We start from the raw sequence: 22,304 nt of genomic DNA, 5'->3' as shown, positions 1-22,304 counted from the left end.
AAGACCAGACATAAGGAGATGTTGAAAAGGAAATGGCAGATGGAGTGTTGGGAAATCAATTACAAGAGAATACTATACATTAAATGGCAGGAACCTTGGGGTGAAAGCCATAACTCTCTGAAAGTGGCAACATAAGTGTATAGGTTGTTAATGAAGGCATACGGCATGCTTGCTGACATCAGTTTGGGTGTTCAGCATAAAAGTCGGGAAGTCATGTCCAGCTGCATAAAAGTTCAGATAGGCCTCTTTTGGAGTATTGTGTACAGTTTTAGTTGCCACAGTACAGGAAGGATGTGGAGGCTTTGGACGGAGTGCAGAAGAAATTCACAGGGACATTGCCCGGATTGGAGAGTATTAGCTGTAAGGAGATGCAGGACAAACTTAGATTGTTTTCTGCAGAGCGATGGAGGCTGAGTGGAGACCTGATTGGAGTATATCAACTTTTAAGAGACATAGAAAGGGTAGATGGTCAGAGTTTTTTTTCTCAGGGAGGAAATGGTTGCATAAGTTGTTGGGGAGTTGTTGGTGTATTGTGTACAGTTTTGGTTACCCTGTTATAGGAAGGATGTCATTAAGCTAGGAGAAGTGTTAATCAGATTTATGAGAATGTTATCAGGACTAGGGAGCCTGAGTTATAGGGGGAGGTGGGCAGGCTAGTACTTTATTCATTGGAACATAGGAGACTGGGGGCTGACCTTGCAGACCTTATAGAGTGTATAAAATCATGAGGGCATAGATAGGGTGAGTGCACACAGTCTCTTTCCCAGGGGAAGGGAATAAAAATACTGGACGGCACAGGTTCAAGGTGAGAGGGGAAGGATTCAAAAGGGTCCTAAGGGGCAACTTCTTCACTTACAGGGTGGTGCATATATGGAAAGAGCTGCCAGAGGAAGTGGTTGAGGCAGGTACAAGATTGAAAAGACATTTGGACAGGAACATACATAGGAAGGTTTTAGAGTGATATGGGCCAAACATGGTCACAATGGGGCCTGGTCAGCATGGATGAGTTCAGCCGAAGGGCCTGTTTCCTTGCTGTATTACTCTATCACCTGAGTATTGTTGAAAACAAGTCACTGAAAGCTAACACTGCAGGTGCAGCAAGCACTTAGGAAGGCAAATAGTATGTTGGCCTTCATTAAGAGAGGATCTGAGTTCAGGAGTCTTACTACAATTACCTAAGAGCCTTGGTGAAACAGCACCTAGAGTATTGTGCACAGTTTTGGTCTCTTTGCATTTAAAGAAAAAGGATGTATGTACCATAGGGAACGTGTAGCAAAGATTCACTAGAACAGTTCTTGGAATGATGGATTCACTATTTGAGAAGAGATTGAGTAACTAGCTGTGCATTTTCCAGAGTTTAGGAGTTCTCAACGAAATGTACAAAATTCTCATGGGGCTTGATTGGTGGATGCAGGGAGAATGTTTCACCTGGATGATAAGTCATAGAATAAGGGATAGGCCATTTAGGGCTGAAATGAGGAGAAAGTTCTTCATCTAAAGAGTGTAAAATCTTTGGAGTTTTAAACCTGGAGAGCTGGGGTGGCTCAGTCTTTGATTTCATTCAAAATAGAAATTGATACATTTCTGGATATTAAAGGAATTAAGGGACTTGGGGATAGAGCAGGAAAATGGAACTGAGATGGAAGATCAGCCCTAATCTTGAAATATGATGGAGCAGGTTCAAAGAACCACACGGCCTACTTCTGCTCCTAATTCTTATGTTCTTCTCAAAGCACTGTAACTATACGAGTAGAGCAGATGACTCACTACCTCACTCCTCAAAACCCATTCCAGTATCTAGTTGACATAAGTGAGGTTGAGTGCAACTCCAGCAAAAATCAAGAAGTTTGATATCACTGAGCACAAAGCAGTCTCTTGATTGGCATCCAGTCTACCATCTAAAAATTTAGGACACAGTGGCTGGCTGCATCTGTTAATGCATATGGAAGGTGACAGAAGCTTCTTCCTAATGCATCTTGAAGAACCATCACAAAAATGAGAATGGATTTTTATGTTCTGTAAAGCTCAAGACGTTCTTGGAAGGGGGGAAAGCAAAGTTTCTCCCAAACAGTTCCTGAATTTCAGTTAAAAACAATTAAAGTGCTGGAAACACTACAGGTCAGCTAGCATCTGTCGAAAGAGAAACAGAACAAACAGTTTTGCTCGTGACAATATTACGTGATAACATTGTTCAGCAATTTAGTTTAAATTTACCAGGGGCCATAAATTGCAAGACTTTATTTTTTATTTCTGCAAACCGTAAAATGTGACCTGAAACTCTTCAGAGAGCAATTGCATTTGCAAAACATAATCCACTTTTCCTGATTTTTAAAGTCTTTTAAAATTTTTTAAAACACCGGTTACATTTGAAACTGTATCTTATATTATAATTTTTTTCATTTTGAATCAACGTTCAGTTAACTTGAATATAGGAAACAGGAGTAGGAATAGGCCAGTTGGCCCCTTGAGCTTGCTTTGCCACTCAGTAATATCGTGGCTGATCCAGTCTTGGCCTCAGTAAAACTCTCCTGTTCTGCCCCCTTGCAGCACAGACACCCATTATTTTCCATCTTGAATACATTCTGTGACTCTGCCTTCACTGTATATAGAATTCCAAAGAGGAAAAATTCTCTGAGAGAGAAAATTCCTCCTCATCTCCATTTTACGTGGGTGATCCCTTATTCTGAAACTATACCTTCCAGTTCTAGATGCCCCCACTAAGGAAAACATCCTCTCAGCATCCACCCTGTCATTTTGTTTCAGAACCTTGCATGTTTCAATAAGATAACCTGTTATTCTTCTAAACTTCAATTTGGTATTGGCCTAACCTGCTTAACCTTTCTTAGTGCGTCAACCTTTTCATTGAGAGAATCAACTTAGTGAACCTCCTCTACACTGCCTCCAGTTCGAGTGCATTTTTCTGAAATATAGAGATGAAAATTATACATAGAGCACCAAGTGTGTTCTCACTAGCATCCTGTATAATTGCATCAAAATGTCCCTACTATTATACTCCATTCCCTTCACAATAAAGGCCAGCATTCCCCTAGTCTTCCTCATTAGTTGGTGTACCTACAAGTCCACCATTCATGTTTCAATCACTAGACCCTCCAGGTCCCTTTGGATACTAACATTTTGTAGCCTCATTCCATTTAAATAATAATTTGCTCTTCTTTAAATTTTTCTTTCCAATGTGGATAATCTCATATTTTCTGACATTATACTCCATCTGTCAACTTCTTACTCATTCACTAAGGAATGCTATATTTCTTTGCATGCACTTGGTGTCCTTCTCACAACTTTTAAACTCATGTCCCTTTGCGTCATCAACAAATTTGGTTCCAATACACTTGGTCTCTTTAGCCAAGTCATTGATGTACATATCAAATTGTTGATCACCCAGCGCTGATCTCTGTGATAGTTCCCAATTGCCAGTCTGACATGACTTTCTGTTTCCCATTGGTTAGCCAAGCACCTATCCATGCCAGTATATCACCCCAACCACCCTGTGCACTCTCATCATATGGAGTAACATTTTTATGCGGCACCTTATCAAGTGTTTTTTGGAACTCCAAATACTCTGTATCTACTCTTTTCCCTTTATTCACCATAATTGTTATGTTGTTAAAGAACTCTAACATATTTGTCAACAACTTGATTGTCTCATGGTTTTCTCAGTACCCTATTTCTTACCTCAGTAATGCATTCCATTATTTCCCAGTGAGAGCCGTTAAGCTAATTTGCTTATAGTTCCCTGAATTTTTTTCCCTCCTCTCTTGGATATTGGAGTTACTTTCCAATCTGTGGGAGCCATTTTCTATTCTGTGGAATTTTGGAAGACGACAAGCAATGCACTCCATTATTTCTGTAGCCAACTTTTTTTCCAAAATCTTGGGGTTGAACTCATCAGATCTTGGGGTTTAACAACTAATTATGTTCTGCAATACTTTTTTTTATCCATTCTAATTTATTTTAACTCTCTCTGGATCCATTTTGTTCACTTTTCCTGCAGGGTTTTTGTCTATGAAGACATGTAGAAAATATTAGTTCTCTGCCATTTCTCTGCCATTATTCTCTGCCATTTCCTTATTCCCCAATATAATTTCTCCTCTCTCAGTCTGTAATGTGACAAAGCAGGAACGAATATTTGGTATTGGTTTATTATTGTCACTTGTACCTAGGTACAGTGAAAAACTTGTCTTGCATACCATTCGTACAGATCAATTCATTACCCAGTATATTGAGGTAGTACAGGGTAAAAACAGTAACAGAATACAGAGTAAAGTGTTACAGCTACAGGGAAGTGCATTGCAGGTAGACAATAAGGTGCCAGGTCAAACAAGGCAGATTGTGAGGTCAAGAGTCCATCTCATCAATTAAGGGATCTGTTCAATAGCCTTATCACCGTGGGATAGAAGCTGTCCTTGGGCCTGGTGCTATGTATCCTCAGGCTCCTGTATCTTTTGTCTGATGGGAGAGGAGAGAAGAGAGGATGACCCGGGTGGGTGGGGTCTTTGATTATGCTGGCTGCTTCACCAAAGCAGCGAGAGGTATAGACAGAGTCCATGGAGGGGAGGCTGGTTTCTGTGATGCACTGGGCTGTGTCCACAACTCTCTGCAATTTCTTGTGGTCTTAGGCAGAGCAGTTGCCATACCAAGCTGTGATGCATCCAGGTAAGATGCTTTCTATGGTGCATCAATAAAAGTTGGAAGGAGGTCTCCAACCTATACCAGAAACCTGCTTCTATTTGTTGGAGATGTTAACAGTGCATGCTGTTCAATGAAAGTAGACATCTAAAACATTAAAGCAGCTGCCATATGGCATTATTTGGAACATTCATTTCAATGAAGCAGATTTGTTAACAAGTGGTGTGAGAACTTGTTGAGTTTTGAAGCAACATTAAAACAAAGTCATCTGGAAGCTACATAAGCAAATACATGAAATGGTCAAATGTTACCACAACTGGATTGAAGAGGTGTAAGCAATAGATTCAAAGCATTAGGATGTCACAGGGATTAATCTTGGACTCTCACCTCATCGTGCTTTAATAAGTTAGGTAAGTTCTGATAAGTTAGACAAAAAAGAAGAATGTAAGGTATTGGTTTAATGATCATACAAAGTTAGTTTGGGAAGTGAACTGTAACAAGGGCATGAAAAGTATGGGAAGGATCCAGATCAGTTAAAAAAGAAAGTGAGAAGGAATATGACAGGTAGAGTAGAGTATTAAAATATGTGGTTATTTAGTTTGGTAGGAACAGTACAAAAACCGAATGCTTTTAAACAGTGGGAAACTTTTAAATGTTGGTGTGCAGAGAAATCTTTTTGCACCGGTTCATGAAACTTGGAAAGTAAGTACTAATACTATAGACATTAGATAACCAAATGGTATGTTGGCCTTGATTGCAGGAGGCTTGGAGTACAAAAGTAGTCTCACTGAAATCAAGGAGTTTTTGGTATGAAGAGAATAAGATGGTATGAAGATTGGAGAGCAAACTGCAAGGCAGAGCAGACTTGTGGGGCCTATTCCAGTTTCTGTGTATGTGTGGGCCAAAATTAAGCTGTGCGTTGTTTCTCCTTTCAGTCTAATCAACATATACATCTATGGTCAGTCATAGCTACATTACAATGTAATTAAATTGTATTCACTTTTTTGTGCTAGATTGATCAGATTAATGCAGAAGAACAAGCATTTGGATGGACTGAATCTCAGTATCCTCAGCGTAAACAAACCAGCGAGATCCTTCAACCATATTTGAGGCTGTATGAGATGACGGTAGAGTTCAATAACAAATATAATAGTTGGATGGAAGGACCGTTTACCGAAGTCAACCCAGATCAGGTAGAAGCAGATGCAGGAAATTACTGGCGTGGTCTATACAAGCTAGAACGGACTTTCTCAGACTTACCAAATGCATTAAAAATTGCCCAGACTGTTAGGAAAAAGGTTGAGGAATTTAAAGAACATATTCCCCTTGTTCAAGTCATATGTAATCCTGGTTTACGTGATCGACACTGGGATGCCTTATCTGAAATTGTGGGGTACCCACTCAAGCCTGCTCCCGACACAACAGTTACCAAACTTCTCACAATGAATCTTGAACCTTTCCTGGCTCAGTTTGAGGGCATAAGTGAGGCTGCTAGCAAAGAATATTCACTGGAAAAAGCCATGAAAAAGATGATGGGTGAGTGGGACACAATGGAATTTGCTCTCATTCCATACCGAGAAACAGGAACACACATACTTTCAGCTGTTGATGATATCCAGATGTTGCTGGATGATCACATTGTGAAGACCCAGACAATGCGTGGATCTCCTTATATACAGCCATTCGAAAAAGAAATCAGGTAATTTTGATCTTAGTTGTTTTCATGGAATTTTTAAAGACAGGTTCAAGTTTGAATGCCAAGAGATCTTTGCAAAATGTTTAACAATTTTGAACAAATGTATAAAAGTGAATGATGAAATGTTTAGGTGAGATAACATTTCTTAACTTATGAGCATTTGTTTGTAAATAATTTAAACCATACAATTGGAAAATCAATTTCTGAAAGGAGATTTTTTTAATTGACTGTGGTGAAAATCTACAAACAGAACTATTGCAAGCATTCTGCCTAACACGGCCACCTCTAACTCTTTTTCTTTAGTTGTTACATCATATTATTGAGGTATAAGACTAGCTCAGAGCAGCTTTTATTCCTTTCTTTCAGGTTAAAATTGTATCTTTGTATTTCCTATTGATCTAAAATTCTACCATTTATTTGAGTGCTGCAGTAGAATTTGTATTAGTATCATTCTGCACAATGAGAATGATGAAGTGTGAGATAACTATCAATTCAAACTACATACACGATGTTTCCTTAGTTCTTTATCTGGTACCAAACCATTGTATTCACTCCAGTTTCTTTTTACGAAAAATAAATACCCTCTAATTTATTTGGGGAGAGTAGGGGAAGGAAATTCTGGTTACTTCAGCACAAAATCTAGACTGATGTTCTGACACAGTACTGAGGGACTGCTGTCCTGTTGGAGGTATGAAATAAATTCCAGTCTTCCCTCACGGCTGGAGGCAAAAGATTTCATGGCATTTGAAGAAAATAGTATTGCCCACCATTCTAGACAATATGCATCCTTTAATAAACATCAGTGAAATAGATTATCTAGTTATTATAATTAATAATATTGCAAATTTGGGAGCTTTTTATTTGTAACTTATATGTTGTGTCTCATGCAGTGTAACAATGTCAAAACTTCAAAAGTATTTCATTGAGTGTAAGATGTTTCAGGACATTGAAAGGCTGTGAACTATCTTTTTTTCCATCAAGCAATATCATAAGCACATTCAGAAAACTTCCTTTTAGTTACTATTTCCAGTAAAATGCCAAATGCATTCCTTTTGAAGTTGCATACAATTTCAGTCAAAATACCATATTTTTTTAATTACTGCATTAAAATAGTTTTGGATACTTTTTTGTCAATATATCCCATGAATTTATTTGTTATGATTATTTTTGGAAGGTTCTTGGTTAACTCTGCACCTTTTGTAAGTGGTAGTTGCTAAGACTAGAAAGGGTGCTCCACGTATGGTCTGAAGTTACTGCATTTTCAGATGAAAAGGTTGTGAATAGTAAAGGTCTGAAATATTTCCAAGCAGCCCAGTTTGCTCATACTATAAATATCACTAAGGAATCTCTTTCAGTTCCTTCAGTTATTTCTATTTAAAAATATTAGATTATTTTACTTTGCTTTGACTTCTGGACTTAAAAATTTTACTGCAAGCAGGTGTTTGAGATGGATATCATAGAACATTGAACATTACAGCACAGTACAGGCCCTTCTGCCCATGATGTTGTGCTGACATTTTATCCTGATCTAAGATCTATCTAACCCTTCCCTCCCACATAGCCCTCCATTTTTCTATCATTCATGTGCCTATCTAAGAGTCTCTTAAATGTCTCTAATGTATCTGCCTCCACCACCTCTGTTGGCAGTGCATTCCATGCACCCATCACTCTCTGTGTTAAAAAAAAACTTACCTCTGACATCTCCCCATACCTTCCTCCAATCACCTTGAAATTATGCCCCCCCGTGTCAGCCATTTTCATCCTGGGAAAAAGTCACTGACTGTCCACTCGATCTATGCCTCTTATCATCCTGTACACCTCTATCAAGTCACCTCTCATCCTCCTTCGCTCCAAAGAGAAAAGCCCTAGCTCGCTCATTCTATCCTCATAAGACATGCTCTCCAATCCAGGCAGCATCCTGGTAAATCTCTTCTGCACCCTCCCTAAACTTTCCATATCCTCCCTATAATAAGGCGACCAGAACCAAACACAATACTCCAAGTGTGGTCTAACCAGAGTTTTATCGAGCTGCAACATTACCTCGTGGCTCATGAACCCAATACCCTGACTAATGAAGGCCAACAAACCATATGCCTTCTTAACAGCCTTATCAACCTGCACGGCAACCTTGAGGGATCTATGGACGTGGACCCCAAGGTCCCTCTGTTCCTTCACACTGCTAAGAGTCTTCCAAAGTGTATCACTTCACACTTTTCCAGGTTTGAACTTCATCTGCCACCTCTCAGCCCAGCTCTGCATCCTATCAATGTCGTTGTGACCTACAACAACCTTCTACACTATCCACAACACCACCAATCTTCGTGTCATCTGCAAATGTACTAACCCACCCTTCAACATCCTCATCCAAGTCATTTATAAAAATCACAAAGAGCAAGGGTCCCAGAACAGATCCCTGCAGAACACCACTGGTCACTGACCTCCAGGCAGAATACACTCCATCTACAACCACCTTCTGTCTTCTATGGGCAAGCCAATTCTGAATCCACACTGCCAGGTTTCCCTGGATCCCATGCCTCATGACCTTCTGAATGAGTCTTCCATGAGGAACCTTATCAAACGCCTTACTAAAATCCATGTACACCACATACACTGCTCTACCTTCATCAGTGTGCTTTGTCACATCCTCAAAGAATTCAGTCAGGCTCGTGAGGCATGACCTGCCCCTCACAAAGCCATGCTGACTGTCCCTAATCAGCCTATGCTTCCCCAAATGCCCATAAATCCTGTCTCTAAGAATCATCTCCAGTTATTTGCCCACCATTGAAGTAACTCTCACTGGCCTGTAATTCCCAGGATTATCCCTACTCCCTTTCTTAAACAAAGGAACAACATTTGCCACCCTCCAATCATCTGGTACTACTCCTGTGGCCAGTGAGGACACAAATATCTTCGCCAAAGGCACAGTAATCTCTTCCCTTGCTTCCCGTAATAACCTTGGATATATCCCGTTTGGCTCCAGTGACTTATCTATCCTAATGTTTTTCAGAAGTTCCAGCACGTTCTCGTTCCTCACGTCGACATGCCCTAGCGTATTAGCCTGTTATACGCCATTCTCACAAACGTCAAGGTCTCTCTCACTGGTGAATACTGAAGCAAAGTATTCATTAAGAACCTCCCCTACCTCTTCCGACTCCAGGCACATGTTTCCTCTTTTATCCCTGATTGGTCCTACCCTCACTCTAGTCATCCTCCTATTCTTTTCATATGTGCAGAACGCCTTGGGGCTTTCCTTAATCCTACTTGCCAAGGCCTTCTCATGCCCTCTTCTACGTCATCTAAGTCCATTCTTAAGCTCCCTCCTGGCTGCCTTGTAACTGTCCAGAGCCCTGTCTGATCCATGCTTTCGAAACCTCAGGTAAGCTTCTTTCTTCCTCTTGACAAGATATTCTACGTCTCTTGTAAACCACGGTTCATTCACTCTACCATCCTTACCCTGCCTCGATGGGACAAACCTATCCAGAACCCCATGCAATACTCCCTGAACAACCTCCACTTTTCCGCTGTGCACTTCCCCAAGAACATCTGTTCCCAATTCACACTTCCAAGTTCCAGCCTAATAGCATCATAATTCCCCCTCCTCCAATTAAATACTTTCCCAATATCATTTGCTCCTATCCCTCTCCATGGCTATAGTAAAAGTCAAGGAGTTACGGTCACTGTCTCCAAAATGTTCTCCCACTGAGAGATCTGAAACCTGATCAGGCTCATTGTTGGGACGCTAATGGCCATCTCAATTGTGGACCAGCATTGCAAAATTCAGAAGTGCTCAAAGCTAAGACCTTGAGTATTACTGAAGGGCTGTAGGATTTTCCCAAAATATAGAATGTGCTGTTCAGGACTGAAGCAACACCGGTAGGGTTGAGATGGGGCAAGAGGGCCATTGGTTAGATGACCAAGATCTGAGGATTGGTCACTGATGCAGGTCAATAACCTGAGGGGTTGGGGGGTATAGGGAGCGTCCTCAGTGAATGATTTTTTACCAGGAAATGGAATGATTGAAGTATGGAAGTGGAGGGATTGTGGGAAACTTTTCAATAATTATTGGGGCATTATGTTAGGATCTTCACCATTGATTAGGGCCTCGAATGGAGGGAAATAGGTCAAGTTTCAATGAAAGATGCATGAAGGGGGAAGATGTGAATAAACAATGAATGGGGCTTGGAGGATGGAAGGGTGAATCTTCACCAATAATCAGGGCCAGGGTTGGAGATGTGAAGAGTCCTTTGCTACTGATCAGGGCCTAGCATGGGTGGAATGGGATTCTGGATATGCAAAAATTCACAAAACTGGAGAAATATGACTTTGGTTGGAAAGTGACATCACTAAAAATAATAGATGTCCAAATCAGTTTGTTTAACACTGATCATGAAAGAAGGAGGGGAGATTCTTCATCCACAAGTGTTGAGGACCAAGTGGTGGATGTTCACCATTGATTAAAACTTGATGTGGGGATGAGGAATGTTGAAACGATAGGTCATGGAGTGGGGAAACCATGCGTTTTCAAGAACGTGGAGAGGGATGAATCTTCGTCAGTGATCGAATCTGCGTCTGGGGACCAATAGGGGATCTTCGCTGAGGATCATGGCTTCAATGATCAGGACCTGGGAAGGGGACCTTCACTGATTAGGACCAGGATAAGGTGAGATCTCTGTCAGAATCTCAGCGGAACACTGAGTTGGGGTGAAAAAGAGGTGTGAAGGCAGGGAACATGACTGGAATGAAGGGTGCTTGGAGGATCAGAACATCTGGGGGCCTTGGTCAGAGAGTCAGAAGGGCCTGGAATGGTCAGAGCTATGAGGATCTTGGAGAATCCTGCAATCAGTGAGGCCTTGGAAGGTTGAACTATTTGCTAGCCTCACAGGGTTTCAGTTCCATAAATCTGAATGAAAAATAGTGCCATGCTATTTCTTCATGATTACCAGCCACTAATTGTACATGCACTTCTTCAAATGTTGTTTTCTCCCAGGTCAGTGCACCGACATACAAAATAAATATATTTGGGTGAACACAGGCCTTAAAGCATAGTGGTTGTGTGCACTGTAGCACCAACGTGGTGTATCAGAGTTTGTAAATACATTTTGCACTCTCAATTGCATTATTCCTCAGTGGTAGCTGATCATTCAACTGAGACTTGAAGTAGGATCTGCTTTGAAATGACATTCCAGTTATGCAAAAGCACAAACCAGGAGAAATAAGAATGTAATTGGAAAATAACATAACCAAAAATGTTGGGTATCCATATCTCTGTTTGTGTAACACAGATCATGGGAAAGTAAACTGTTGCTACTGCAGGAGATAATGGATGAATGTTTAAAAGTGCAGGCAACCTGGCTTTACCTGGAACCAATTTTCAGTTCCCCTGACATCATGGCCCAGATGCCCGAAGAGGGAAGACGATTTACTGCTGTAGATAAGACTTGGAAAGAACTTATGAAACAAGTTTTAATGGTAAGTTAATATTTGAGTGCTATTATTATTACCAGCCAAGAAAGTAATAATTAGCAGCAGCTGAATTGAAGACAAAGCCTATATTTATTATTGGACATCATGCAACATATTCTGTTTTGTGTTTTAAAATAATTAATGGTGAAAAGCTGTGTGTATGCACACACATCTTATCCTAACTTGAATACTGCAAAGTATACAGAGAAACAGAGAGCTGCATGTAGATAAGACTTGTCCAATTAGCTTGTTGTACGTTCCAACTGTGCCGCATTGTAAACATACTTCATACATTAAAGCTCACTAAGCTGCTTTCCTTTTTTTGCAAATAAAAGAAGTGATTCATGTATGCATATTATTTACATATTTAATCTGTTCAAAGGTTTTCTGAATCACTTTGTTCTTTTCAAAAGAAATTGTGTCATTGACATTGCATCCACTTCTTGATCCAAGGAAGATGACTCTTGAATCAATTCAGTAGAATTCTGTATTGTCTCTTCAATACTTTCCACTGGATCAACTGGAAGACATTCATAATCGCATAATTTCAAGATATTTCCTTTTATCCCTCCTACAGGACTTAAGAGATTTATGTATACTTGTAATTTTATCTCCTTTTTCCTCACAATCTCTCTTTGTTAGCAGACTTCAACTATCATTCCAACATCTCATTTCCAAATGTCAACTTTGTTAGGTGGTATTTATGCACAAGCTCTGATATGTCTTTTAAATTGCTTCTCTCTATAGCTTGAGTCATAATTTCATTTCTATCTTAATTGTCTCTTTTCCACTCTCCCTTCAAGATTTGACTATAATAAACCCAGTTGTGTTCTAAGTCTTCTATGTATTAGTAACCCAGCAGGAGTATAATCTATTGTGGGATATGGTGCTTATCAATGTCTCATGATTAAAACTTGTAAAACTTACTTCTTCAGTTCTTTTTTGACAATTCCCTCTAATATTTAGTTGCACCATTTGATGCGTAGGAAATATATATGTGCTTAATATTTTCATAAAATGCTTAAATAGAAATGTGCAAAATTGAAGACCATTAGTTCTTCAACGGTTTCAGGTTTCTTTGCCTTCGTAATTGCTTCTACTTTTCCTTTGGCTGGTTACAATCCATTTATCTCTATTTTTAGCCCAATGTAATCGATACCTTTCTTGCTTCTTTTGAACCTAATATTGTGTTTGTGTGACTGTCTGAACATTTCTTATAACATTCAAAGATGTTTTTCTTTGGCACATGGCTATTAGTACATCATTGTGATTGTATAAACAGTGACTTATACTTTATAAGACCTTGCTCATGGCAGCTTAAAAGATCTTTGTGAAGACTTCATGTCTTCAGGTTATTTTCTGTACAAATTTTGCATTACTTGTCAAACGTTATTTCATTTGGCCTAAAATCTTAAATACTTTCCTGGAAAATATTTTTAGGTTTTTATTTTATTGTGGTACTTGGCTGAACATAGATTATATATCCTTGCCTGCTATTGATGAATCTGATGAAATTTCAGTGCTTGTGTTGATATCCAAACAGTTTAACTATACTTTTGTCTAGAAGTTGGCATATAAGCATTTGGAAAGACGGGGGTTGATTAGGGATAATCAGTACAGCTTTGTGCATGGGAGATCATGACTCATGAATTTGATTGAGCTTTTTTGAAGAAGTAATGAAGAAGGTTGATGAGGGCAGGATGGTAGATTTGGGGGCAGCACAGTAGCATAGCGGTCAGTGTGACGCTATTACAGCGCCAGCGATCGGGATTTGATTTCTGTCGCTGTCTCTAAGGAGTTTGTACGTTCTTCCTTGTCTGTGTGGGTTTCCTCCGGATGCTCCGGTTTCCTCTCACATTGCAAAGACATACGAGTAGGTTAATTTGGGTTTAAGATGGGCGGCGCGGACTCGTTGGGCCGGAAGTGCCTGTTACCACATTGTAAATAAAATTTTTAAAAAAAATTTAATTTAGTCTATGTGCACTTCATTAAGGCCTTTGATAAGGTTTCACATTGTAGGATGCTATGGAAAGTTAGATTGCATGGGATCCAGAGCTAGCTAATTGGATACACAATTGACTTGATGGTAGGAAGCAGAGGGTGTTGGTAGAAGGTTGTTTTTCAGACTGGAGTCCCGTGACTATTGCTGTTCCCCAGGGGTCGGTGCTAGGCCCATTATGATTTGTCATTTATATCAATGATTTGGGTGAGAATGTATAAGGCATGGTTAGTAAGTTTGCAGATGACATTAAAATAGGTGGTGTTGTTGATAGTGAAAATGGTTATCAGGATTTAGAGGGATCTTGATCAGCTGGGTAAGTGGGCTGAGGAATGGCAAATGTAGTTTAATTTGGATAAGTGCGAGGTGTTGCATTTTGGGAAGACAGATGAGGGTAGGACTTTCACGGTGGATGGCAGGGCCTTGGGGACAGGGTGGTGAAGAAGGCTTTAGGCACACTGGCCTTCATCAGTCAGGGTATTTGAGTACAGAAGTTGGGATGTTATACTCCATTTGTATGAGATGTCGGTGAGGCTGCATTTGGAATATTGTGTTCAATTTTGGTCACCCTGCCATAGGAAAGGTGTCATTTAGCTAGATAGAGTACAGAGAAGATGTACGAGGATGTTGCTAGGACTCGAGAGACTGAGTTATGGAGAGAGGTTGAGCAGGTTGGGACTTTTTCATTGGAGCATAGCAGAATCAGAGGTGATGTTTTAGAGGTGTATAAAATCATGAGGGGCATAGATAGGGTCAATCCACGTTGTCTTTTTCCTAGGGTTGGGGAATCAAGAACTAGAGGGCATAAGGGTTTAAGGTGAGAATGGAAAGATTTAATAGGAACCTGAGGGGCAACTTTTTCACCCAGAGGGTGGTCAGTATATGGAATGAGCTGCCAGAGGAAGTGGTTGAGGCAGATACATTAACAACATTTAAAAGGTAATTTGACAGGTACATGGATAGGAAAGGTTCAGAGGGATCTGGGCCAAACACAGGCAAATGGGGCAAGCTTAGATGGAAATCTTGGTTGGCATGGACCAGTCGGGCTGAAGGGCCCATTTCCGTGCTGTATCACTCTATAAGTTGTTCTGCTTTCCATAATTGTTCTTGGCAGCATAAGTACTGTTAAACCAAATTCTCTATTGTTCACCTTAGCTTCAGCACTTGATTTCCTTTTGGTGGCTTGTCATTATGAAAACTCTTCAATGAAGGAATAACATTACAAGAATTATTTTGGGTTGACTACCTTGGCTTCAGACTTGCAAACTGAGGATAGATGCCCTTTCTCTGACAGTTAAAACATTTTGTTATTTTGAATTAATGCATTTGTGCTGGAAATTTGCAGCACTTGAGAATTTTGGATTGTTCATGATTGAAATGATCTTTCAATTATTTGCCATACAAAGCTTTATTAGCCTTCCATGGCATTAAAATATTTACTAATATTTACTAAAAGTTTGGTAACCCATTTCTGTTAGAAAATGGTTTTATTGTGTTCCTGTGTAGCTTTGTTTTGGGCAGACACACTTGCCATCAATTTCCACTATAATTTGTTGTGAAAAAAATCACTTTCATGCATTCTGTGTATGAACTGAAATATTCACACACACTTTCAATGTAGAATTCAACTGTAACCATCTTGAGTCTGAGTAACTCTTTTGTTCTGTTATTGCTTTTAAAATGGTGCGATTTCTGCTGGAGAACTATTGTTCACTGTGTTGCTATTTCTCCAGTACCTTTTTTGGATCACTGCTCTTTCTTAAAATACTGTGTTTGCCATGAACTAATTCTTGCACGAAGTCAAAGCTACAACAAGTAGTTTTTGACTTACAAACTCATCCCACGAACTGTTTACTCTTGCAAGACATAAAGACTTTGCATGCTTTTTGTTGGTATCCCATCCCATCCTTGTAATGTATATATTCTTGCATGCCTTCCTTCTATACTGGACAACAGAGAGTATATTGAAAGATACAAGAAGGCTATAAGAGAAGGAAGGGAGGAAGGAAATACAAGGAAAGTTATTGGAACCAGTGCAACTGATTTATTTGACTCTCTTAATGGCACTGCTCATGTCCATGCATCATGCAAATATGTCATGCATTTACATCCATTAAAATTGGTATGTTACAAATGTTCTTTTATTTATGTAAAAACTGAGCTACTCAAAGCTGTAGGATTTGTGATTTAAGGATTCCATATCACTTTTCTTTGTAACTTTTCCATTGATTTTCATCCCCTCTGAAAGTATTGAACTTTTCTTAGGGTACATCTCTATAGCATCAGTAAATAGTCATTATTTGTATTCTTGTCCATTTATGATGGTATTTGAAATATGTGAAATTCAGTTTTACAGTTGAATTTGAACCTATTTTTGTCTGATACACTCCAATGTGTTGTTGGACAGTAATTAAAAGTGGAGATACTTCCAGATATTCTTATGCTGAATCAGAATTACTGAAGCAAATTTCGGCCCTCCTACTCCTGCCCCAATGAAGAGTAACTAACTCAGCACAGATCAGGTACCACATATTGGCTTAGATATTCACTATGTTATCTCCCTGAGCCATTACGATTACCTTCAACAGAAATTGCTTTGACCCAATGGTAATTTGTCATCAAGCTATCAGAGATCTAAGAACTCTGTTAACTTCCACATTGCTTCTGCAATTTGTGAGTCATTCAGAGCGCTCTTATAAATCAGCCTCTCTAAATCTTTAAACTTACCTATTTCTGCTCTTCCTTTCTTGGGCTCTTTGCAGTGGCACTCTATCAAAGAACGCCTGCCAGCATTTATTCTGGGGTGACACTCCAAAAATTAACTGTCTCACTTTTTTTCCCCATTTATCTCTTCTAAATTTGGACTAACTAAGAGTGAAGTGTTCAGGTGCTGTGAACTCTATGGTCAAATGCAGTGGAGTAGTTCTAAACTTCAGCAAAATGTTTGCAAACTCCCATTTGATGTAGGATTCACTCAGCCTTAAAACATATGGGTGTTTAAAGCCGCGAAGTACCCTTGCTGCCCTTTCAGTTGCTGTGTTTTGCACAAGTAACATGGTGGGTTGAGTGAATGCCAGATTTTATCACAAGCAAGTGTTCAAACTCATGACATGAATTGTGTTCAGTAATCGGACACCAAGTATTCTTGCATGCGGTGAGTGGCAAATGCGAGTCATAGCTTATCTTTGTTTCTCTGGGGCATTGTGTCATTTCCAGCTACTCAAAATGTACGCCTAACAAGCCAAAAAAATTCTCTGTTTTTTTTAAATAAACTGTATTCAATAAAATGGTTTGGTTGACTGTTTCCAGGACTAGATAGGTATCATTGGATAATGTCTACAATTGTTGATGCACAGTGAAGCTAATTCTTCTAAGTCATGGTCTATGTAATATCACTAAACAAAGTTTCTGGCTATGACCTTTAAGGACACAATTCTGGTATGCTTGGAGTGAAGTTCATCGATACCTTGTCTCATGTCAGTGAGGATAATGACTCAATGTTCCAACATCAAACATCCTTCATTGACTAAAGCTGAAATTGCCTGTTGAGCAATGTCTGTGAATTTAGATGAAGGGAATGATCATTGTCCAACTGTGTAAAGGATACTGTATTCTAAGGGTAACTTCTTTTGCTGTAACTAAAAAATCCTCTGCAATGAAATTAACATTGAATATCATTTTTGACTTTTAGTTCATTATTGGATGCAAAAGTCATTTCAGAGACACAAAATGTACATCTATGCTTGGTGATTCTGATTGCTCATGTTTCTGCCAGTAAGACTAAACAAATCCTTTAGAATAAATTCTTCTGTTTGAAAACTGAAGCAATTAACATTTCCATTCGTTACCGTTGAAATAAAAATTAACAGGAAAACCAATTTGGCTTTTAAAAGCAGAATCACGTGATTACTTATTATGTTAATTCACGTATATTGAGAAAGCACCTATAATAAGTAAAATGTTATCTCTTCAGGATACACATGTTCTAGCTGTGGTGTCCATAGATAAAATGATAGATAAACTAAAAAAATCAAATGACCTGCTGGATTTGATTCTAAAAGGACTTAATAACTACTTGGAAAAGAAGCGCCTCTTTTTCCCACGATTTTTCTTCCTATCTAATGATGAGCTGCTGGAAATCCTTTCGGAAACCAAAGATCCTACCAGGTATGATTTAACTTGGTACACAATCTGTCCAATACTTTATGTGGTGCTGTTATGAGTTTTTGATAGCAACTTGTGTATAAGCACTAAAATAACTTCCACATTACTTATAAGGTCTTCTAAATGGAACCTGTTTATGGGTGACTACTTCTGAGATTGAGATTGTTGGATAAAGGTTACTGGTGAGCTGATAAAAGTAAATTGTATCCTACTTTTTAAGAAGTGTATGATTTAAAAACATGGGCTCATATAATGGAGTTCATTGTGCAATATCAGGCCTCTGCTCATTTCACAGCAAGTGGTCCTGGATATCAGGATCTGGATTTGGGTCCACAATGGAATCAAACAATATACTGGAGGAACTCAGTGGGTTGAACAGCATCATGGTGACTTGCATCATGCTTATTTACTGACATTACACAGATGCTGCTCGACTACCCAATTTCCTCCAGCAGATTGTTTGTTACTCCAGATTCCAGCATCTGCAGTCTCTAGTGTCTCCACAACTGAATCAGATTTCTTGTCCTTAGTTGGCTAGGAATTTGGTGAACAGATCAGAAGTTTTGTGATTCAGAGAAAAGGTGAGGTGGATAGTGGACAGAGGCTGGGAGATTGGGAGTAGCAGAGATTAGAGAGCTGCCTGGAGTGAAGGAAATCTTATAATTCAGGTCGGTTGTATTTGGAGCTTGGTGAAAGGAAAGAGTGGCAGGAATGTACTCTACTCCTTTTGGCTCTAGATTCAGCTGTTATTTACCACTTTGGTTACCGATGATCCCTAAGCATTGATTGTTTCAGGCTAAGCCACCGTGATGCACAAGTCAGTGTACATTAGCACCTTTTTGCAAAGGCGAGTCTTGCCTAAGGTGTGAACAAAGTATCCTTTTATTTATTCTACCCAGTAGGATCATCATCACACTTCTGCCTGGCAATGTTTAAATGCATTCTGCCTGTCAAAATGAAGATTTAGTAGGTCAGATTACTCCCAGAGAAATGGGAGTATTGTATGCTCAGATATATAGGCCACAGTAGTCAATTTTCAGAATGGTATTGGTGGAGAGCTTTCTGAATTTGTAACTCATAAATACATTGAATCAACTGTTGCATTGAGTTTATATTAAAAAATGCTGCTTAATGATCTCAAGGCAGAAAATGAAATGTAAGATATTTGAACAGAGATTGTGGAAATTTTTGAATTTTGCACTTTTACAGAGTACAGCCTCATTTGAAGAAGTGCTTTGAGGGTATTGCAAAAGTCCAGTTTACTGATATCTTGGAAATAACACACATGAAAAGCAGTGAAGATGAAGTGGTGGAACTTGTTGATGTAATTTCTACCGCAAAAGCTAGAGGTCAAGTGGAAAAATGGCTGCTAGAACTTGAGTCAGCCATGATAAAATCCATTCACAAGGTAATGGGTTGCTATTTTATGATTAGACAGTAATGAATGGATTGGAAATCTTTTTATTTTATAACACGATGAACAAGAATAATTGAAATGACATTTGATAGAGTTGATGCATGTTAGGAATAAGTAATATATCACATTACGTGTCCATCTCAAGGCAGGTTGTGCTGTTAAATTACCAGATTGTATCTGCTGGCCATCATTTTAACTATGAGTTCTATTATGTAGCCATTGGATATCAGTGCTAGGGATTGGGGTTTGTGTTTTGTGAATGTGTGAAACTGGAGGTCCTGTATGAAACCCTATTAAAATTTAATGTGAAATCCTTTAATTGCACTCAAAACCTAATCTTCTAACAAGACCTAGCAGGAACAGTTCCATTGGGCCGGATTAAGGTACGTGCACTTGCAGCTAATTAGATCATTGTGACCTATGTGGCATTATGAATTGTTGGGAAAGTTTCAAGCTTCCACTTTGCCTCTTTCTGAGACTGTTTTGCTTCACTTACCCTGATTAAGCTTAATCTTTTCACGCATGCCATTGGCTGTGGCATAGTAGCAGAATCTGGGTGGGTTGGCAGGTGTGGGGTGCGGGATAGGAATGGGATTGATAGGACGTGGGGAGAATAGAATACAGGGAAAAAGTAGTGGAGGAATGCTTGGTACACTGGCATTGTCTCAGTGGGCCAAATGGCCTCTTATATTGCAAGGTAAAACCCTCTCCAGCTCAGTGGGACTATGGTGCTAGTCAGTTTATCAGGTCCAACTGAAGGGCAGTGCATCAGGAAGCTATGCTGCTTCCAGGTAGGTAACCTTTTGCAACAAGACCTGCTACCTGTTGGACTGTATGACTGTCGGTCAACTCAGCACTGAACATATTGGCTACGGGCATATTCCAAGTTGCCACAGGGACATCCCCTCCATATTCCCAATCTGAGGTGAAACATTAAACTAATCACCAAAGTGCTGTTTACCAGAACATCACTTTTCATTTTGACACTAATAATTAACATGATTTGCAGCAATGTTTGGCTATTCGTATGCCTACAGCTTGTACACACATTGCCACAAAGTAAGAAGACCAGGCAGCAATTTTCATAGTTAAGAAGGCCAACCATTCATTTAACATAACTTATCTCTGATCTTGGAAGATACAAGTTAAGCAATGCTTCCAGTCAGCTGTTTCATTCTGTGACAGTCAACTTGCCACGTAAATATTCAACTGTTCTGTTAACAGGATGGGTAGCAGTTAGTGAACAATACCCATATCATACATGTCCAGAGACAACCGTCAAAAGTCCCAACATGCCTGAACAGCATGGATATATAATTGCACCATGGTGCTGCCATAATGGATTCACACATTGATGCACCTTGGAGGTTTGGGTGCCTCAACTAGTTCTGAGGCTCTCTGGCACAAGAATTTTCCACATTACATCCTATCAAATCTCATCATCCAGAACTAGTTGTATTAATGGAATAATAATATCAATTCCTACTGGATGGGGAAGACTTGACTGAAAGTAGGAGCAGAAAAATGCAATGCCGCCTCAATGCATTGATACTAGCGATGAGACAATATTGCAGTGATTCCAGAGAATCCTTGACTCTGAAACTGTATACTTCACTGCATCAGTACCTTTTGTTACTTTGTTCATCACTGTCTTAATTCTGCATTAAAGAACATTGAGACCATTCACCCAATTTCTATAGCTATGAAGCATGAACAACATAGATTCAGATGATAAACAGTACTGTTGGTTGAAATGTTAAAATATCTAAAAGGCTGTTAATTTAAAAGCAAACATAATATATGTCCAGAATTGATTCCTCACTCATGTGTCAACCCATTGCACTTAATTTACAAATGAAAGGAAAAAAAGAAGCAAGAATTGATGACAGGCTGGATGTCAATATATATCAATCTTCAAAATGCTGCTTAAAAGGTGTTAACTGGGCTGAATATACAACTCACCGAGTTAATGAAAAAGTTCAAAGAATAGATAGCAGCATGCTCCAGAAATATGTGAGCCTTAAATTTTACAGCGCTTTTTGCTCTGGATGACTAAGCAACTAATCTGTAGGTTTCCTTTGTCATTTTGGATGAAGGCATGGCAAGTTAAGTGCTCTCCTAATACACCGTGCTGTTTGTTCTGCAGAGAGAGGGTGTGAGCAAATAAGGGCTAGTTGAAAAGTAACGTGCACTTGCATAATCCCTTTATAGATCATATATTGGCTGCGAGTTGGAGAAAAAAACAAGATGGAAGCAGGATAGGAAGGTGATGAATAGAAAGTCAAATGTCAGGAATATGAAGTGAGGAAGGAATCCTCAAGTTCTGTATTTAGTGGCATGTAAAATAAGCATTAATGTTTGGGAGGAAATGACCATGTTGGGTGAGTTGCTAAAGTATTCTTTGTGATTGATAGCAAAAAAATTGTGATGGGAAATAGGAAATAGGAAATTGTTGACTGCTAGTTTGAGTGCTCCCCTTTTATTTATTGGCTTCATATTTTATATTTTTTCATATGTTTTGTTTTACTGAGGACATAGAGTAAATGCTCGTTCTCAGAACACACCTATTTCTCCACCCCAACTTACATCCCTGTAACCTTGTATCCACCTTGGGCTTTAAAGAAGTTTAGACTCAGTTTTGTGTGGGAAGTCATTGAAGAATCTAGAATGCTGGATTGGAATGTTGGCCCTCAATTCACTCATTTTATGCCTCTAAAGTAGAGGTAATAAAGTCTTACAAATTTCCTGGATGAGCCATTTCCAACTTTGTTAAATTGGAATGCGTTACAGATAGTATAAGTGCAATAAATACTACCTTGAAGAAGAATAAGAAGAATATACTCATTTAGCTACAGAATTAATTCTTATTGTTTCTCAGTATCTTGAACAACAGATAATTCAATTACTGAACAAACACA

The 22,304-nt window shown here is 39.2% G+C and overlaps 1 protein-coding gene across 1 annotated transcript in view; it reads left to right on the top strand.

The window, feature by feature from the left end:
* The window catches only part of dnah7 (dynein, axonemal, heavy chain 7), a 236,137-nt gene that overhangs the window by 56,996 nt on the left and 156,837 nt on the right, over positions 1–22,304 (top strand). Inside the window, exons 17-20 of the mRNA XM_052011084.1 lie at positions 5,661–6,346; positions 11,626–11,812; positions 17,779–17,972; positions 19,179–19,377. Coding sequence (XP_051867044.1) covers positions 5,661–6,346; positions 11,626–11,812; positions 17,779–17,972; positions 19,179–19,377 — 1,266 coding nt within the window. The remainder of the gene's footprint in view (positions 1–5,660; positions 6,347–11,625; positions 11,813–17,778; positions 17,973–19,178; positions 19,378–22,304) is intronic.

Source organism: Pristis pectinata, chromosome 1 (genome assembly GCF_009764475.1).
Source record: "Pristis pectinata isolate sPriPec2 chromosome 1, sPriPec2.1.pri, whole genome shotgun sequence".
Taxonomy (NCBI): Eukaryota; Metazoa; Chordata; class Chondrichthyes; order Rhinopristiformes; family Pristidae; genus Pristis; species Pristis pectinata.
Note: the sequence above shows the minus strand (reverse complement) of the source record. Positions and strands in the feature narration are given on the sequence as shown.